General features: G+C 39.8%; 2 protein-coding genes across 4 annotated transcripts in view; one reads left to right on the top strand and one right to left on the bottom strand.

The window, feature by feature from the left end:
- Positions 1-10,829, bottom strand: part of MTHFD1 (methylenetetrahydrofolate dehydrogenase, cyclohydrolase and formyltetrahydrofolate synthetase 1) — a 51,559-nt gene extending 40,730 nt beyond the window's left edge. The window contains exon 1 of the mRNA XM_031453853.2: positions 10,695-10,829. Within this exon, the coding sequence (XP_031309713.1) occupies positions 10,695-10,735 (41 nt within the window). The 5' untranslated portion in view covers positions 10,736-10,829. The remainder of the gene's footprint in view (positions 1-10,694) is intronic.
- Positions 10,830-11,615: 786 nt separating this feature from the next.
- The window catches only part of LOC105086197 (coiled-coil domain-containing protein 170-like), a 36,044-nt gene continuing 28,410 nt past the window's right edge, over positions 11,616-19,249 (top strand). Inside the window, exons 1-2 of one of the 3 annotated variants that reach the window (XM_064486018.1) lie at positions 11,616-11,755; positions 16,265-16,587. In XM_064486018.1, the coding sequence (XP_064342088.1) occupies positions 16,450-16,587 (138 nt within the window). In that variant the 5' untranslated portion in view covers positions 11,616-11,755; positions 16,265-16,449. Of the gene's footprint in view, positions 11,756-11,821; positions 14,576-15,784; positions 16,588-19,249 lie in introns of those variants that run through there. The other 2 variants (XM_031453859.2, XM_064486019.1) reach the window with 2 other exon arrangements.

The following is a 19,249-nucleotide window of genomic DNA, read 5'->3' as shown; positions in this document are numbered from 1 at the left end:
AGAATTTTCCTTACCCAAAGTTGAAAGTATAACTTCTTGTGAAACAAAGATACATCAGTTTACTAACACATTTCTTAACAATTCAATAGGACATCAAGTAAATTACACCATATCCATAAGTAAATATTCAAAACAGTTCAACCTTGTCCAGTTGTGATACAGTCATAAACTCGAACAAGATCTGTCTCTCCTGGAAGGACCAGTTTTGCCATTTGTCTATCTGCATCTTAACCACACTTGACACACAAATATACCTGGCATTAGCAAGCATCTCTTCCCTCATTCTAATTTGGTTACTCCCTTCCCCAATTCTCTTGACAAATATCTGGCATAAAAAGGCTCAGGAGTCACAAGAAAGACACTATTTGGATTACCCTACGATATGGTAAGAATGTTGAATGATGCGAGAAGTCACACCACAGACTTCAGAATTTAACTAACTACTAACTTGTTTTCTCAAGTCAATATTCTATAAATCACATAGTTCAAAAGAATTAATTGACCGTTGGATTTTCTTTTACTGGGCTTTGACCTGAACAAAGGTCACAGTTCTGCTCTGACAGAAGATAATAGGAAATACTAGAGCTGCCAAGTTTTCACTAAGCTGCCACTGAAACTCCCCAGCTGTTCCAGCCTGAACAGTTTCCCCTGCTTGACAATCAGAAATGGTGCCTGGGTAGCTGCAGAAGGCCTCTCCCAGGAGCCAAGTTTCCAGACTCCACTCTCTCCCCTCCTTTCCCTCCAACCATTATATTAACACAAAGGGCTAGGCAAAGGTTTCTACCGGCTGTCCCCAACCCAAAGAAAACCCATGGTGGGGACGAGAGTGTGTATAAAAAACAACCATTCCTAGTGCAACATGGGACAACAACCAACAGTAAGAACAGATAAAACACATCTGAAGTTCTCAGTAACCCTGTGAGGTAGGCAAGGGAGGAGAAGCTTTCTTATTCCTGCTCACAGATGCAGACACAGGCTCAAAGCAATGAGGTGGCTTCCCCAGGGCCAACTAGCAGAAAGAACAGCGAGTGCAAAGGTCCTGAGAGGGTGAATGAGGTCCAAGGGGGATCAGTTACCGGATGAGGTAGATTGTCATTTATTCTGAATGTGATGGGAACCCATTAGAGGGTCTTGAACAGGGCTGACATGATCGGACTCACATTTTTAAAGGATTATTCTGGCGGCTGAATTGGGAACAGACCGTAGGGGGAAGTTACTGCAAATGCAAAAATCCAGACCAGAGGTGATGGTGGCTTGGGTCACGGTATCAGTGGTAAGCTGGCAAGAAGTGGATGGATTCCCAATATACTAAACATGAAACACAGGGAATGTTGGGGCTACAGATGATTCTGAGGTTTTTAGGGTTGGGAAACGGAGCTGGAAAGACCGACTACAATTACTGTAGGGACAGAGCTGATTTCATACTGATACAGTGAATTTATTTACCAAATCTTACAAGGATTCTAGAACAAGTAGGCATGCCCGAGGAAGGGCATCTAGAGAGAAGTAAAAGTAATACTTACACCCAGCAGGTAGCAAGCATTGGGAATCCAGTTCCACAAGGTGCTACAGGTGGAAAATGTTTCAGCCCAATAGGTAAGAGCAAAGAACAAAATGTTCTGTATTTTCTATGCTATAATTTAAACGAGTCTAAGTGTGCATTTTTATTCCTAAAATAGATTATAGCTTGAGATCAGTTACACCAACTCCTTTCAACTTCTTCTAAGAAGCAGGATTGCTTTAAAGTTGCATTAGCAGGGATATTCTTCCAACTACAAAGATCTGTTTAAAAGCTAACACATCGATCTCTTTATGGGACAGGAGCAGAACAACAACGAGATATTTAAAAATGTACGCAAACCATAATCAGCAAGAGCTAGACAGCCCAGAGTACTAAAGCAACAGGTGGAAAATTTTCTGCCCTGGTGAGAAAAAAAAAATCAAGGCAGTTGTAATTAGGTCTCCATAAGTTCCTTAAATTTTTTTCCTGCCTGGTTTTCTTGGTTGGTCACTAAGTGAGGCAACTTAAAATGAAAAGTGGAATATTGGAAGCCAAGTGTCAGGTATGGTTGAAGTTGAAGAAACTATAAAAGAAGAATGTGGAGAGAAAAGTTAACATTTCCCCTGTTGTCTGTCTATTTTAGGGCCATAGAGCTGTGATGAATTAAATGGTAGGAAGCACTTTAATTTTTATAGCTCATTTCCAAAGTTTAAATGCTATAGTAGAAGAACTTTAAAATCACTGAAACCTCCTAAATCAACAGAAACTTAGTTGCAGATGCCTCCCATTTCCATCCATGGTCCTGTGAGTTATACCATCCTGGTGAAGATTCTGGGGGTAAGGTGAGGCAGAAATAGGCATATGGAGAAACATCCCTGATCCCTGAATAGAACTACACATGCCAGTCACACCATCTTCCATCAACATTCACTAAAATCTAAGGGAAGACATATCTCAATCTCGACACAGTAGAAATCAGAACTAGAGTGCCAATGAATACAGCAAGACAAAGTAGCAGTAAACCAATGAAGACTCGCTGATCCTAACGGACAGATACTAGTAAAATGTCATAGCCAATTAAATATGAACAGACACAGATATAGTTTTAACAGAGTTACTACTGGCATCTAGTGGGTAGAGGCTAGGGATGCAGTTAAATATCCTACAATGCAGAGGATAGCCCCTCACAACAAAGAATTATCCAGCTCAAATGTTAATAGCGCCCAAGGTTGAGAAACCCTGCTACTGGCCAATAAAATGCAATGTTTCGAGTTATCTTTTCTTTCCGAGGGGCAAAAATCAAGGTTGAAATCATTTATGGTTCAATCTGTCAAAATGTGTTTGAATCTCTGTGGGTAAGATCATTTACATTACGATCTAGTTTTCTCCAAGTTGACTTCCCCTACACAGTCATCAAAGAGCCTAGTCAATAAAAGTCAAAGGTGTACATCCCCAGAGAACTGTAATACCCTCGAAGAGTCCTAGTCAGAGCCTAACGTCCCTCAACAGTCACCCAGATCCCTTGCCCCAAGTCTTGTACAATTATTCCTGAAAATTTCCATTACACATTCCAACTCATTCTGTTTCACACAATGGCTCATTATCAAATTGTGGACATTTTATGACTGAGAAAAAAATCATTGCTAAATATAACCTAACAAGGACATTTCAACAAGAAGCTATGGGTAGCAGAAGGAGTAAAGGGTATTTAGCTACATGGCTAAGAAATCTAAATCCCGAAAATAAAGCTGCCCAGTCAACAATCAAGGAAATGTAGCACAAGCTTATAGGAATTTGCAAATGATCTTTAAAGGTCCACAGAATATACTTCCAGTAACTGAGGAGAAAGTGAGGACATTCATCCTCAACATGCAGGGCTATTCTAAACAAGGACACACATTTCTTTCTTCCCCCCCGAGGAGGTTACTGTCATAAGATATTAACAATGCAGTTACACCACAAATGTCTTATTTCATTTGCTTTATTTTCATTTTGTTCACTTGCTGTTTTATTTCATTTTCCATTACAACTCTTATACTGCTAAAAACTACTTCAAATTTTTTGAAAAACTTAACATGTAGTTCCTTGTAAAAACAATTGAGGCCACCTAGTGTTCCAAGAAAGGCATGTTTTTCAACTTCCTAGTCAGTTACGTCAAATTAAAAGACCAAAGTACCTTCTTGTTGAAACAGTTTTCACTGATATGTAGTATGACAGCAAAAGCTACATTATAAAGTATACAGATTAACCAATATCAGTATTTTCTTTTATTATGTTTCAGGATAAAATACTTAAATAAGAATTATTACAATTTAATACAAGTATTTACTAAACTTGACAGGTATCTCAAATATTTGAAGCTTAATGCTTAATGTGAATCTATTTTATGCTCCAATGAAAAAATTTGTAATGTAAAATTCTTCCATCCAATTCTCTCAAACTCTCTCAAAGACCTAAGAAGTGAAAGGTAAATTGTCCAATATTTATGACATGCAAACAGCCAAAAGGCATGCAATTCTAATGAACCCCCCAATTCCCACAGAGTGTAAAAGTCTTCATTAATCCATATACCCAAAAATACAATAAATGCTTTTTAGGCTTCTAGATCAGGGTTTATTGATCTTAACACTACTGACATTTGGGCCAGACAATTCTTTGTTCTGGGGGGCTGTCCTGTCCATTGTAGCTTCTAGATGCCACCAGCACACAGCCACTCCTCATCTGACAATCAAAAATATGTCCAAATGTGGCTGGGGTGGAAGAAGGGGTAAAACTGCCCCTGTATGAGAACTACTGATCAGGATGGAACAAATGGAGCTGGGAACTAGGTTGAATTGGTGGAGAAAGGCTTCATAAAATGCAGGATTTAAAAAACAGATTTAAAGTGCATTAGCATTAGAGAAAGGTCACACAGAGAAAAGTACTGTCAGAGCCCAGGTGCACACACCAGGTGTGGTAGGATGCCTGAACAATGTGGTCCCACCTTCCTACCCACTCATGGAAGTAGGGGCAGTTTCTACTCGGATCCGACAAATTGGTAACACTAAGAACAGACAGCACAGTGTTGCTAAACTTTCCATGCCCTTTCAAAAACTCAGGCGTCTAGATTCTTATGTGTAATTACCCATATTAATGTGCTGAGAAGTAATCTAATTCTTAAAAATAACTCTGTAAGCCCAACAAAGCATATGGCCTCCAGGCTATCATTCTGTAATCTTCAGCAAGTTACGAGACATGACAAGATGGCCCCAAGTCTGAAGATCTGTAAGAAAAGGCCCAACACCCCAAATTAGCCTATTTCAGGACTATCTAACCACAGAACTGCCCATCAGAGCAGACTATGGTCCTAAATCCCAAGCAGGCCTCTGGATCATCATCCAAGGGGAAAGTGGAAAGAGTATGGAAAACTAGGGTCTCCACTTGGAGAGTCAACTGGAGGAGAGGGGAGCCTTTTCCCTCAGCTCCAGGGACCCTCTTCTGTGCTAGGCCAGCCTGATATCCCTTTTCCCAGAGGATTCTTCATGTACGTGGGGATATAACAGGGGACCACACACTCGGACTCAAAGCCCCACTGTCCAAATCCCTAACTGCCTGATCCCCACCCTCCTGATAAACGAGGATGGACACTTGCTCTTGGACCATATCCCTGGTCAGAATTCTTGCCAGTGCCATGACCAGGGTAGTTGGTTGCCAGTCCAGTCTCTACAAGTCCAGCTACAACACTCCCAACAGCCTGGCTGGGTGGCCTGTTTAAGGCTGAGCAGAAGGTCCCACCTCTCAGGAACTCCCATTTGCTCTTCTACACAAACTCCCAGAATCCAGCTAGCTTTGACAGTTAAGCTTCCATAGAACTTCAGAAAGGCCTGCACTTTGGAGCTCATTAGAGGCAAATCTTTTTAAGCACAAAAAGGCCTACAGGTACTTTACTTCCAGGACAAGATGAAAGCTTATCGACTTCACTGTGGTGAGCAGACTCTTTTTATAGAAAATAGTTCTAGCTCTGTAGCTAAGCATATAGTCATGGTTCCATTTTTATCTTTGAACAGCAGGATACATTCTAATTTTACGGCTCAAGATTATAAGACAGCCACCAAAGATACAGCTGGGATAAACACAAACATCACTTGTTTTTCAACAGGTATTTTCTAAGCATCAATTTATTAAAACTCAACCATGTGCCAGGGCCTGCTTTAAATGCTTTATGAGTAATGACTTGTTTAATTTTTAACAAACTTATGAATTAGTTGCCCAACATATGGCTGACGAAACTAAGGCACAAGGAGGTAAACTAGGTTGCCTCAGAGGAGGGAGCAGCATGATGTCCAGCTCCAGGGATCCCACCCAGAGGGAAGTGCGTTACAAACATACCTAACTCACTCTGCTCAACCCACGACTCAGAGCACCTTCTCTCAGCGGCCTGACAAGTAGTAAACCATCTGTCTCTTCTCAAGCAGTCTTTCTAGAAAGAAGACTTGATCAAGAAAAATGCCACCCATGGCAGGCTCAACTCTAGCAAGCTAACAGAAGGAAAGGTCAAACAAACCATACAGAATTTTGTCGGCTCCACTTTGAAAAGCACACATAGGCAAGAATTGTGGTTTGTAGTCTAAACGCCAAATCAGGGTGGTTCTTCTGACACTACTTCCCACCCCTTTCTATTATCTCTTGAGAAGCACCTCCATTGAGTCAGGGAGGGCTCTCAGCCCCAACATCCGTGACTTTCACTCACTCCTCTACTCACTCCAGCTTTTCCAAGGCCATCATGGCTGATCCCAGGGCAGTAGTTTAATAACTTGTGAGGTCAAAGGTCCATGGCACGTGCTGTTGTTTTTGGCTAGGAACCATAACATTGGCAGGCTTCCCCACCCCATAACATTGGCCGGCTCATGGCCCCACTTCCTTCAAAACTGTGCTTTTTACAATGAGTATGAGCTTAACTCCCATATTCAAAATTACAACCCCCATGTCTCAGAAATCTGTCCCTCTTTCCTGCTCTGGTTTTCTTTTTTGCACCTCTCACTACCTTACATTCTATTTCATCGAATCTGTCATCTGTCTCTACCCATTAGGACACAAATTCCAGGAGGGTAGGGACATGATCTATTTTGTTGACTGTTAAGAGTCTAGTGGCTTTGAAGAGAGCCTGGCATAGAGAAGACACACAGAAATTTATTAAGTGAATAAATATCCCAAAAGACACACTTGTCCCTAATCCTCAGATCCTTCCCAGTTTTCAAATCCAGGTTACAATCTTGGAACTCCCCTAAGGAACAAATGGAAGTGTTCCTTCCAAAGGGACAAAATTTGGCAACTAGATCCAGATTTCCCACAGGGAAAAAGCCCAGAAGGAATCTGGAATGATGGACTTTGTCTATTCCTGGCTACCAGGAAGGTATAAAGGGAGTATAATAAAATTAAACAAAAGTTGGGGACAGCCTTCTCAGGAGAGTGGGAAGCATAACAAAGAGAGGAACACTGTTGTAAGGAAAAAAAATTAGTTTACGAAATTCCTTCTAGCAAAAGTAGAAAGTGCCTGATGGAATAAGAAACACCATGTACAGGGTGAAGACCTTGGTTCTAATTGAGCCTCTGCCATTAACCAGCTAAGTAACCTTTGGCCAAATCACATCATTTTTTTTTTTGCAGGGGGATGGTAGTAATTAGGCTTATCTATTTATTTATTAATTTTTTGGTGGAGGAACCGGGGATTGAACCCAGGACCTCATGCATGCTAGGCACATACTCTACCACTAAGCTATCTCCTCCCCTCCCCACATCACTTTTCTTGCCTCAACTATTTCCTCAGCTGTGGGATTCCTCCTTGGGATGGGGAGTGGAACAGATTTTGAAGAAATTCTGACTGTGGAACTCCTGACCTGCCCCACACTTCTTCCCTCTAAGGAAGAAATTTTTACAACTCAAGTACTACATCAGGCAAGAAACTGCCCAGGACACTTCAAGGCTTGCAAATTTGTTCCCCAAGAGACCCAACAGTTGGTGGCAACCAAGGAAGCTGACCTGCAAACTTGGGGAATGAGGGACCCTTTCCTCAGACTCCAGCATCCCTGGCTATAATGTCAAGAAGTTCATTCACCTTTTCTTTCTAAAGTGTACTTGAGCTATTAAAAGAGGAAAGATAGAGACATCCTGCCCAGAGCCTCCAGCTGCAGCCTAAACTGCTCAACTGTATGAACCACGTTTTTGTCCAGGGTTCCCCCAGGGCCATGGTCAAAGGTCAGCTGCCTGCAGCAGCCCCAGCAAAAGGAGGTGGGTGACTGCACTACTCCAAGAATCAAGCAGGTGGTCCCTCCTCCAGAGCTCCCCATCTCTGAGGAATTGTGAGCTCTACCTGCTCCTGGATTCAAGCTCTTCATGAAGGTCAAGGTGCCAAGGTGTGGCAGTCTCAGAGCCACTTTATATGAAAAATCTTCTGTAAGCACAAATAGGCTTTAGCCTTAATGCACCTTGAAGAACTGTGTTAGTAAAAATGAACTGCTTGCTCAACCCCCCGGGCAATGTAAAAGCTCAGCTATGTTAATTCTGAGCAGCCCAGGGAGAGGAACCTTTCCAGTACCTGGAACAGTCTTTTCCAGAGAATGCTTTCAAAGCTGCTGCCAAATCAATCCCATACTGTTCTTCAATGATGAAACTTGGACTTAGATTTAAGACTTTAGCTAAGTGGTTCTCAACCTTCAAGACACATTAGAATCACAGAATGAGCTTTTAAAAGATTTAAAAAATACTGAGTCCAGTGGCTTATTGCTGGCAATTCCAATTAAATCAGCCTGGTGTGGGCACCAAGCATGAATGCTTTCTATAAATTAGTAAAACTACCTTGGAAAAGATTGGCAATTTCTACCAAAACTGCCTCTGTCAGTCTCTCTCTCTCTGTCTATCTGTATCTATATTTAACTATTGAGACAGATATAGATACAGATATATATATCGCCTGTTACTCCACAATTCTACTCTTAGGGGTGTAACCAACAGAAATGTGTATATGTCCCACCAAAAGACATTTAAAAGAATGCTCATAGCAGCACTATTCATATTCATCAAAAACTAGAAACCAAATGTCCACAGGTAAGTAGTGGTATATTCACATAGCATACAAAACAGCTATGAGAGTAAATGAGCTACACTACATGCAATGTGAAATAATTCCAGAAACACAATGTTGACTTAAAGAAGCCAGACAGAAGACTTCATACTGTATGAAGTCTTTTACATAAAGTTCAAAAGAAGCAACACTCGTCTACAGTGTTGGAAGTCAGGACAGTGATTATCTTTGTTGGATTGGGGTGGTGACTGGATGAGAGTGAAGGAAGGGCTTCTGGAGCGCCAACAATGCCATTTCCTGAATCTGGGTGCTAATCAGGTAAATTCAGTAGTGAAAAATTCATTAAGCTGAACACTTATGATAGGTGCACTTTTTTTTGCACGTATTCATGTTTAAATAAAAATAAATTAAAAAAACACAAAAAGCTAAGTGATTTTAACGTGCAGGTAATGTGTTGAGAACTACTGAAATGATCTCAAGGCAACTATCACTGTCAAAAAGATAAATCAATCACCTATGTATACATTAACTAATTACGATTAACAGCTGACATGTATTAAACACTATGTACCAGGAACAATTCTAAATGCTTCTCAGCCAAGAACTCATTTAGTTCTCCTAACAACTCAGTGGCCTAGATACTGTCTTTATTTTACATTTGAGAAAATTTTGGCATAGAAAGGTAAGCTAATTTGCTTAATGCCACAAAACTAGTAAGGAGAGAAAGAAGGTTTCTAGGTGTTTTGGATATAGACACAAGCAAGACAGTGCACATATTATTTACCCTTATGGAGCTTACAAACATATTTAACTTGCTCTCCACTCAACCAAAACATACCCAGTGAGCACCTATTCTCAGAAGGCTGGCAAGAAGCAAACTTAAATTATCTCTTCACAACCAGTCTTTCTAAAGGGAAGATTTTATCAAGAAAAGCCACTGATTAAGGGAGTTGGTTTGAATATAAGCAAACAAAAAACAAAGGTCAAGCAAAAACAATGCAGTTTAGCAAACCATATGCAGAAAACCATGTTGTGATTTCTAATCCAAAAATTTGGGGTTCCTCCTCACCAATGTGAAAGATTCACCATCTTTTTTATACCTCACCTTCTTTGTCCCCACCATCTCTACCTTCCAGGAAACAAACATTTTGGCTCAAGGTGGATTTCACCACCACTGACTCTACAACTCACTCAAAGATCTCTACTCACAAAATTAGGGATTCATAGGGCAATTACTGTTGCCAGCTACAGCTGTTGTTAAATAACTGGTGAGGTCCAATGTCCCAAGAGCAACCTCCTAGAGGATCACACAAAATATACCCTTCCCCCTTCTACTTTCATCTTCCCCCCCAGACTTGTCACCTCCCAAACAAAAAGCAGCCAGGTGTTACTTCCAGGTAATTAAGTCTGGTAATCACATCTACTACTGAAGCATTTAGATTTCCCATTGGGTAGAAATGGCAGAAGTCAAATGGAATACAAAATGTTGTCAGGGCTCAAAAGCCAAACTAGAAAGAAACTCTAGAGATAGGACAAGGAGATAGCATTTAGAGGAGCATAAAACTGAAGGGGAAAAGGGAACGTTTATTGGGTTCTACTTAGCAAATGATGTCTCTGGTGTAGTGGGAAAAGGCATGGACTGGAAGGAGACCCTCTGTCACTAATCAGCCTTGTAACCTTGTCAAGTCTTGTTACCTCACTTATTTCAGTCTACTCACCTTCAAATTACAGGGAAAGGGAGTAAATTGCATTTCTGAGTTCTAACTGTGATGCTGCAGGCAACCGCAACTATTCTTTCTTGTGGCAGAAAATTGTCAGCAGCTGCACTTTTGGGGGCACAGTCGTCGGGCCAAGTAAGAGGGCTTGTCCCAGAAGCACAGAAGCCAACGGGCACAGCCACCAGGCACCCAATCAATCTGCAAACGCAGATCGTGCCCAAGCCCCCTTTCTTCAGTTGCAGGGAACCATTCTTCAGGGGGCTTAGGACAAAGTTCCTCCTCCCCACCCGGCTGACCTGACTCTGTGCTACTAGTCTCCCTCCTGCAAAAAGTGGGTGCCTGGGGGCCTGCACACCCTGCTCAGAGCCCTCGCCTACAGCCCAACCACGCCCTAACAGCAATGACAGGTGCTTACGCTGAGATCACCTTCCCGTTCAGGATTTCCGCCGGCGCCATGACCTTTATTAGTCTGCTGCCCACAACGGACACCGCCAAAAATCGAGGTTCGACTCTCTCTTCTGCAGCCTGGGACAGCCCAGCACACGTGCTTTGCGACCGCCCAGGACGATGCCGCTACTGCGCCTGCGCACCCCCAGACGAGAATGCCTGTGAGCGATCTGAATAGACGCAAGCCCTCGGGCAGCGAAGAGCGGAGGACTGAGGGGTCTGAAGTGCCGCGGAAAGATGAGGAAACTCGGTGAAGATTGGATGGAGGAAATGATTGGCTGGTGGAAGGACCCTTCCCAGAACGCGCCTTCGTGAGGGCGGGGAACCAGCTGTAGAGGGAATCCGGCCTCGACCCCAGCCGTTTTGTGGCGGCGCAGGGGGCGGAGCCGAGCGGGCGGTCTCGCGGGAGAACAGTTTCCCGGGCGCGGGAGGCCGGCGCGGGCTGAAGGAGCGGGCCTGTGCGGAAGAGTCGTGGCCCCGCTCCCGCGCGCGGAGCCTGGTGGGGCGCCGGCCTGCCCCCAGGAGTTACACCTGCCGGATGTGCGGCGGCTCCGGGCGTTCTCGTCCCTTACCGGGCGCCGTCAGACGTGTGTCGGGGCCCCCACCCCCATGCTGAATCGGAGGGTCCTGGTGGAGCCCCTGACTTTGTATCATCTCAGGCGAATCTGACGCTCGGCCATGGTTGAAGCCCAGCGCACAGTTTCAGGCCCGCCGAGCTGGAGCACTGCGTGGCTCCCTCGGAGTCTAGGGTAACCAGGGGGTTGGCCAGTGCGGAGACGGCCGTCAGCTTTCCAAGTCTAGCTTTGGCCAGAGTGCCCCACATCTGGTGCTGGAGAACAGACCCAGGGCTCACATAAACTGGATGCCTAGTGACCGACGAGGGCGGACACTCCTCCCAGTAGGCGTCCACTCCGGAGGAGAAGTGAGATTGGATGTTTGCTTGCAGAGCAGGACCTGAGGAGGAAGGCAGCCCGGATGTTTGTGAGGACTGGTCTTGCAAGTTTGATTGGTTCCAGGACCGCCCCGCAGGTACTAAAATCCGCGAATGCTGAAGTCCGTTATAAAAAATGGCGTGATATTTACATGTAACCTAAACACATCTTCCCGTGCAAGTTAAGTCATCTTTAGATTACTAATGCAATGTAAATGCTATATAAATAGTTACTGGTATACAGCAAATTCAAGTTTTGCTTTTTGGAACTTTCTGGAGCTTTTAAAAAAATTTGGCCCAGAATTGGTTGAATCGGGAAGATGGGGAGAGCTAACTATATAATAACTTAAAAATATAAGGACCTCTGAACATGTACAGTCACATACCTGAACAACTGAAATTAAGAGGAAAATTGAAACATGTGCCTAGTAAGTTATAGGTGGTGACACTTTTGTGGCTTATAATACCAGATAGGTATTGACTATGTCTTGTTTACTGAGGAAGAAGACCTCGATTTACAGATAGAAGAATAGACTTTGAAGGATAATTTGCCTAAAGCTGCATAGCTGTGCCTGGGAAAGGGACCAAACCTGGATGTTTCATCTCTAAATGTATTGCTTTTACCATCTCAACAGCCTGGTTTTCAACTGTTACGTCTCTGTCTGACCTGCACAATTCATTCATTCATTGAGCAAATAGTTATTGAGTGTCTACTGTGCCAACAACAAAAGACCCTGCTCTAGGTGCTAGAGAAACCAGGGTGAACCAATAAAGTTACTACCCTCCGTTAGTATTATGGTGGGGGAATCAGTGATCAATTAAAGAAATATGTACTCTAATTTTAGATATTGAGACATACCATTAAAAAAAATAGCTAGCAAAGAGTTTGGGGAATGGTGGTGGGCAGGAGAGTGCTGTTTTAGAAATGTAGTAAGAAAGGCTTCTTTAGGGAATCTGACTTGAACAGAAACCTGAATGAAGAAAGGAAATGAGGGTGTAAGAGTAAGAAAACAGGAATTTGGTTTGAGCAACTGGAAAGATGGAGTTGCCATTACTGAGTTGAATTAAGATTTTAAATGTTTTTAGATGCCTCTTAGACATCTAGATGTCTAAGTAACATTCATTTAAATGAGAAATATGATGTTTAAATCCATTAGAGGTTAGATGAGAGCCCACGAACGGTATGCTATAGGTGTAGGTAGAGAGGACCAAGGACTGATCCCTAGGACACGTCAGTGTTTAGAATTCAAGGAGATGAGCAAACAGGATAGCGCATTGACAAGAAGAGGCAGTATGTTATGAGAAAAAAACTTTGAGAGCTTGCAGCCTTAGAAGATAAGTGAGAAAGTGTTTAACGGGAAAAGGGGTAACTAATTCTATCAGATATATTGCAGATTGGTCAATTAAGATAAAGACTGAGAACTGATCATTTCACAAAGAATAGACAAAATATTTTTATGCAAATGCTCTTAGTGGTAGTTACTTGAAAAAATGTGTGTCCTTTCTGCAGAAGTTCCATTTTCACAAAAATTTTGAGGTTTATTTGATAATACCTGTCAAAACCTTAAATGTATACATTCTTTGATCTTGTGATTTCACTTTTAGGAATTTATCCTAGAGTAATAATTACACATATACGCAAAGATATGTGTATCAAAATGTTCCTAACAGCATCAATTTCAATAGTAAAAAAATAATAAAATCTCCATCAGGATGGATGCAGTTGTTAAAGGAACAGTAAATATGCATCTATAGATATACTGTAAGATAGCTTTCACATATTGTTAAATGATAAAGGCAGGTTATCCAATAAAATGTATAATATGATTTATGTTAATATATTCAAAACAGGCATTTGATTACATTATCAAAATTTGCCCCCTTGCTTCCTCATTACTATCACATTAGCCTGTTTTATTCACAGCACTTCTCACTATCCAAAATGATTTTATTTAAATCCTTGTTTACTATCTTTTGCTTTTTTCATAGGAATGTAAGATTTATAAGGCATTTCTGGGCTTGTTTATAGTGTGTTTCTGCTGCTTGGGGATGTAATTTTTAAAATCTAATTTTAGAGAAAAAAAATATTTCTTATTTCCCTGGGTTAGTTGTTAACTATTACTCTCATCCCTGAGAATACCACTTATTTTATCCCTGCCTCATTTTTATCATATATAAATGAAGATAGTCATCTCAACCCTAAAGTCACACTAGAATTACCTGTGTAACTTTTAAAAAATGTTTATGCTTAGGCTCCACTGTAGACTAATTAAATCAGAACATGATGAGGTAGTGTCATGGTGTATTTTTTGAAGTTGTCTTTGAGATTCTAAAGGGTGGGCAGATTGAGAAACACGAGAATAGATGATATTTGAAGTATAGTTCTGGTGATTTTGGTATCAAAAATACATAGGGATGTACTTTCTTAGAATTAGGATGCCAGTTTTTCAGACAAATCATCTTTTGCTTTAGGAATAGTAGATGGAATCATCATTTTTCTCCTCTTCTCTAAGTACTTCTCCCTTGATAAGGTGTAGGTATTGAAGTACAAATATTTGACCTATTCCAAGAATTTCACAAAAGACAGACCCAAAATACGAGCTTCACTTTTGCTGGAAACTTTACTGTTGGTGGGATCACTTTCCTAAAGATTGTTAAGTTCACTAATGCTTGATGAAGCCTCTTCATGTTTTTACTTCATTAATTAGGGAAGTAAAGACCCTCAGGCCTTGCTGTATCACTTTGGGAAGCCCCTTTGCCCTTCCCTGGATCTTTGTGATGTGTTCACCTAGCAACAGCTTCTTTGATGTGCAAACATTCTACTGGTAAATTGTGCAGAGCAGCCATTCATATTGGACAATTCAGGTTTCTTCTGGGAATTGACCTTGGATTTGGAATTTTCTCTTGTGCTTGATATGGTAAAAATTTACGGTTTTTACTTTCCACTAAATGAAGCATAGCATCCTGTATCTTTCTAAAGTGAAATACTGATAAATCTTATGAGTGTGTAAAAAATAAAATAGTTATGTACAAAACTAAAGTCACAGAATAATTGTGTTGTATTGCTGTATTTTACTTTTTACTTTAGACTCCTAATATATTTTTATTATATTTCTAAAAGGTAAATTTGGGAGGGCAGTACTATCACCTATATAAGTTAACTTTGTGTTATGGTTGGGTGTTGTTGGTTTTGTTTTGTTTTGTTTTTCCTTTTGGGTTCTTTACTTGTTCAGTTTGGGGGTTTTTTTGTACCTAGTATGGGATGATAAAGATAAACTAGAAATAGATCCTGCTTTTAATATACCTTTAATGTAGGAGAGATAAGATTTTGACCTAATACAATGTTGAATGAGATGACAATCAAAAGAAAAGTATAGATCATATACTATTCAAATTAGGAGAAGAGAGATTCCCTCACCTGGCATGAATCAAGGAAGGAGGTAGTATTGGGATACTGCAGAATCAGTTCATATTTCTGAGTATATACTTCAGTCCACACAGTAGCTTGTTTCCTAGAGGCAGTATGAGTGAAACTCATAAGTTGTTTTTAATAAAGAGCATAAGATTCATAAGATGGTAAGGAAATAAAAATAAAAATAAAGGATAGGATTCTTAAGAAGACCTTATTTCCAATATCGTTCTTGCTCCAGAACTGAGGAGAACATTATCCTCCCTTTTCAATTCACCAAAACTTCAGTAGTTGTTCTTTAAGTCTCATCTTTGGTTCTTAGAAAAGGAATTGATATAGTTATGATTTTAAGTATCAAATGATTAAAATAGGGAAGAGACTAAAATTTCATTGGAGATATTTGTACTTTAATAATTGTCTTCAATATCGATAAATGTAGAATGAATTAATAAAGGAATTTCCAAGTAGACTCCAGGGTTACTAAAGAAAACCAGGCCTTCATACTTTCTGTTCCATGCTATTCAAATCATACTATGCTAATTTTTTTCCTCCTCTTATAAAAATTCCTCTTATTCTGGGACTGTTCCATTTTCTGGAAGATACTATCAGCAAAGAAAACACATATCCCACTTATGTGTAACCCCTCCAGTGCACAATTTCTAAATGCCACTTTTTTTTCCCTCCTAGAATACCTTCTCTGATCTTAAAAAAGAAACTACCATCTTATTGCTTAATAAAATATATGGGCATTAATTTGGAAGACTTATTTCTTCTATTTCTTTCATTTTCATTTTTGAAAAGAAAGATAATATATGGATTTGAACTGGGTAGGGAAAATGAATTTAAGGCAGTACTGAGTTCTTGGGAAAATATATAAAAATTATAATGTGAAGTTACGTTTTATGTTCTGGAGCAGAAAGCGCTATGAGCTATCACATGCTGTATTATTAACTCATTTTAGACTTCATCTTTTGGCTGAATCTTGAGGGATATAGTTAGCATTTCTGATAGATTCAGAAATTGAAAATGAAAGAAGACTGCAAGTCAGTTGTCTAAAGATATGATTCACAAGTAGCATTTAAGTATATTGTTATGAGTACATATATATGTATCAGCAGCCTGTTTCAAGCAGTTACAATTTAAAAGATGTTTTGGTACTGTATTTAGAAACTAGATCTGCCTTGTCTCCAACCAACAGGTTCAGCGGGCAGCTCCTTCTGAGATCTGGCTAAACTGTAAGGATCTGAAGTTGAATCTGCCTGAAGACATTGTTGATGCTGGGCAGACCTCAGCATCTCTTCCTGACCACTCTCTGCAGACTTCTCTTGGAAGCACCTTGGTTCCCCATTACTAGATCTGTTGCATACTTCTTTTATCTCCAGCATGTCAGGCCCTCTCCAGCTTTTAAACCACTCAAATCCAGGAAGGCTTGCTACTGGCCAAAGCAAAGGGCCTCACAAGGCTAAGCCATCAGGAGTCAGGCATCTGTCAGCTTACACGTCTCAGAAGAATAGCCCAGGGGTGAGTTGTACTCTGGCATTTATTTTTTTCCCCATTCTCGGAAGAGGTAAGACAATCTCTTGCATAAGTGAGAGCTAGAAGAAGACAAAGTCCAGTTATGTTTGCTCACTTTCCTGTGCCAGAGCCCTGTGCTAATGAATGATGCAAGCCATGAGTCAAATGATCTTTCACTTCTTATGATTCCTGGCTTGACTCTAGAACAAGTAGCAGTGAAACACGTGAATCTAATGCAACCTCAAAGTGGATTTTACTTATTTTTGCCTTTTTGGTGGTTCTGACATTTCACCAAGGCCCACAGTTCCAAAACAATATAAAAACAGATATAATGGGCCTCTGTTAATTTGATCCAACCCCATCATTTTGCAGATTAGGAAACAACACTAGAGAGAGGACACAGTGATTTAAGGACAGAACAGAGTAATCTGACTCCCATCACCTTTCTATTGTACCATATTACCCCCTTGGTATACAACCTTGTTTTTAGGGCTAGACTCGAATGAGACTCTTCCTGGAAATCAAATACCCTCTCGGATCAGATGATGTCCCTTCTGTTGATTTTTTTTTTAAGACCACTAGGAAGATCCACCTAGTCTAGTTTTGTAGCTCCTAGGAAATGAAGTCTGATCCTGGGGGTCAGCATAGGGGGAGTGGTTTATTTCAGTTCCCTTTTGGCTTTAAATGAGAATGACAAGCCTAGTTTCTTGGCTAGGAATGGAAATACATTGCATTAAAAGTAAATACGTCAATGGATAAAGGAAGTTATACATATGTACATTGTGCGTGTGTGTGTCTGTGTACAATGAAACATGATTCAGCTTTTAAAAAGAAGGAAATCCTGCCATCTTCAAAAACATAGATGAACCTGTAAGACATTATACTAGTGAACTAAGCCAGACAAAGACAAATACTACATGATTTCACATAAAATCTACAACAGTCAAACTTATAGAAGCAGAGAGTAGAATGGTGGTTTCCAGAGGCAGAGGGGAGAGGGAAATGGGGAAATGTTGGTCGAGGGGTACGAAGTTTTAGTTATGCAAGTTGAATAAGTTCTGGAAATCTAATGTACAGCAATGTGACTATAGTTAACAATGCTCTGTTGTATACTTGAAACTAGCTAAGAGGATGGATTTGTAAGTATTCTCACCACAAAAAAAGAAAGAAAAAATGATAACTGTGTAAGGTGTTGGATATGTTAACTAGCTTGATTGTGAAGATTATTTCACAGTGTATACATATATCAAAACATTTTCACATACTTTAAATATATATATATAATTTTTGTTTTTAACCAAACCTCAGTAAATATAGGAAGAAGTAAATGATACAATGCAAAAAGACAGTGTTCCACAGTCTTAGTAGTTAACTCCTTTCAAGTACATAAATGCTCATGAATCCCTCTAGGAAATTAAAAAATTACTTTGCCATTTTTCACAAAATATGTTAACAAAATATTTTTGAATATTGGTACATTATAAAAATATAAAGTGTGTATTAATAATTATAATCTTATTTTCAGCATGTATTCATTTAGCTATGAACTATATTTTGTATCAATTGTAAAAAAGTTTCAGTTTGCAACAAGTAATAATAAAAATAATATTTTATGTTTTCTTTGGGAGTAATATATATTAAAACCCAAATTGAATTATACCTATAATACAGCACCATACAAATCTTATCATCTAATAGTGTCCTTATATTGTGATTTAAAAAGTCAACTGGATTATGTTTGTAAATTTTAATTTTTGTATTTAATTTCAAACATTTGGAAAAGTAAGGAGACAAATAAAACACCATGTATCTGCCACACAGACTTAAATTTGGCATTTCCCTCACCAAATTTGCTTCACTTATTCTTTTAAGAAATAAAACTTCACTGATAAACTTGAAGACTGTTTTGTAACCTCTGATCCCATTCTCCGAACTCTTGGGATCCATGATATAAATGAATTTAACAATTGGATCTGACATCAACCAATAAGAATCTTTGCCACTCCCAGCGCTGGGGCAGGCCTTGGAACTCTGCTTAAGCATTAGCCATCTTGGTTACTGGATTGTAGGGGGAAGTGAGAGGACTCAGGGTCTGGGTGGTGAGAGATGAGGGTGTTAGGGCAGTTGCGGTTAAAAAACTATATGAAATCTATTGGACCATCCTGAACCTTTTTTTTTCCCTTTTCAGAAATAGCTATTCTGAACTAAGTGTATAGCTTTTATGTCCATGTGTGTAATACTTACATATATGTGAATGCGTCTAATGTTTTGGGCATTAAAAAAATTACATGAATGATATTCTACTAGACATAACTTTCTACCTTGCTATTTGCACTCAGTCTTACAATTTTGAGAGTAGTTCTTTTTGATTCACATAAATTTAGTCTGTGCATGTTAACTGCTGTGTAGAATTCCATTAAAAATTATATTAATGTATCACTGTTTTTATACAATTTAATTTTTTCTTATATAAATAAGCTGCAGTGAGTGTCCTTATACAGCATGCCTCCTATTCATATCTTCTAAATTATGAAATAAGAAAAGTTTTCAAGCTTTATTTGAAAGAACTTATCTGCAAAAATTAATTGCAGGCTGGATATTTCTAATTTTTATAAATTAAAAACCTAATTGAATTTTTTTTTCTTATTATTGGTGTTTGGTATCTTAG

Source organism: Camelus dromedarius, chromosome 5, assembly GCF_036321535.1.
Source record: "Camelus dromedarius isolate mCamDro1 chromosome 5, mCamDro1.pat, whole genome shotgun sequence".
Classification (NCBI taxonomy): Eukaryota; Metazoa; Chordata; class Mammalia; order Artiodactyla; family Camelidae; genus Camelus; species Camelus dromedarius.
This window is presented reverse-complemented; position numbering and strand designations above follow the sequence as displayed.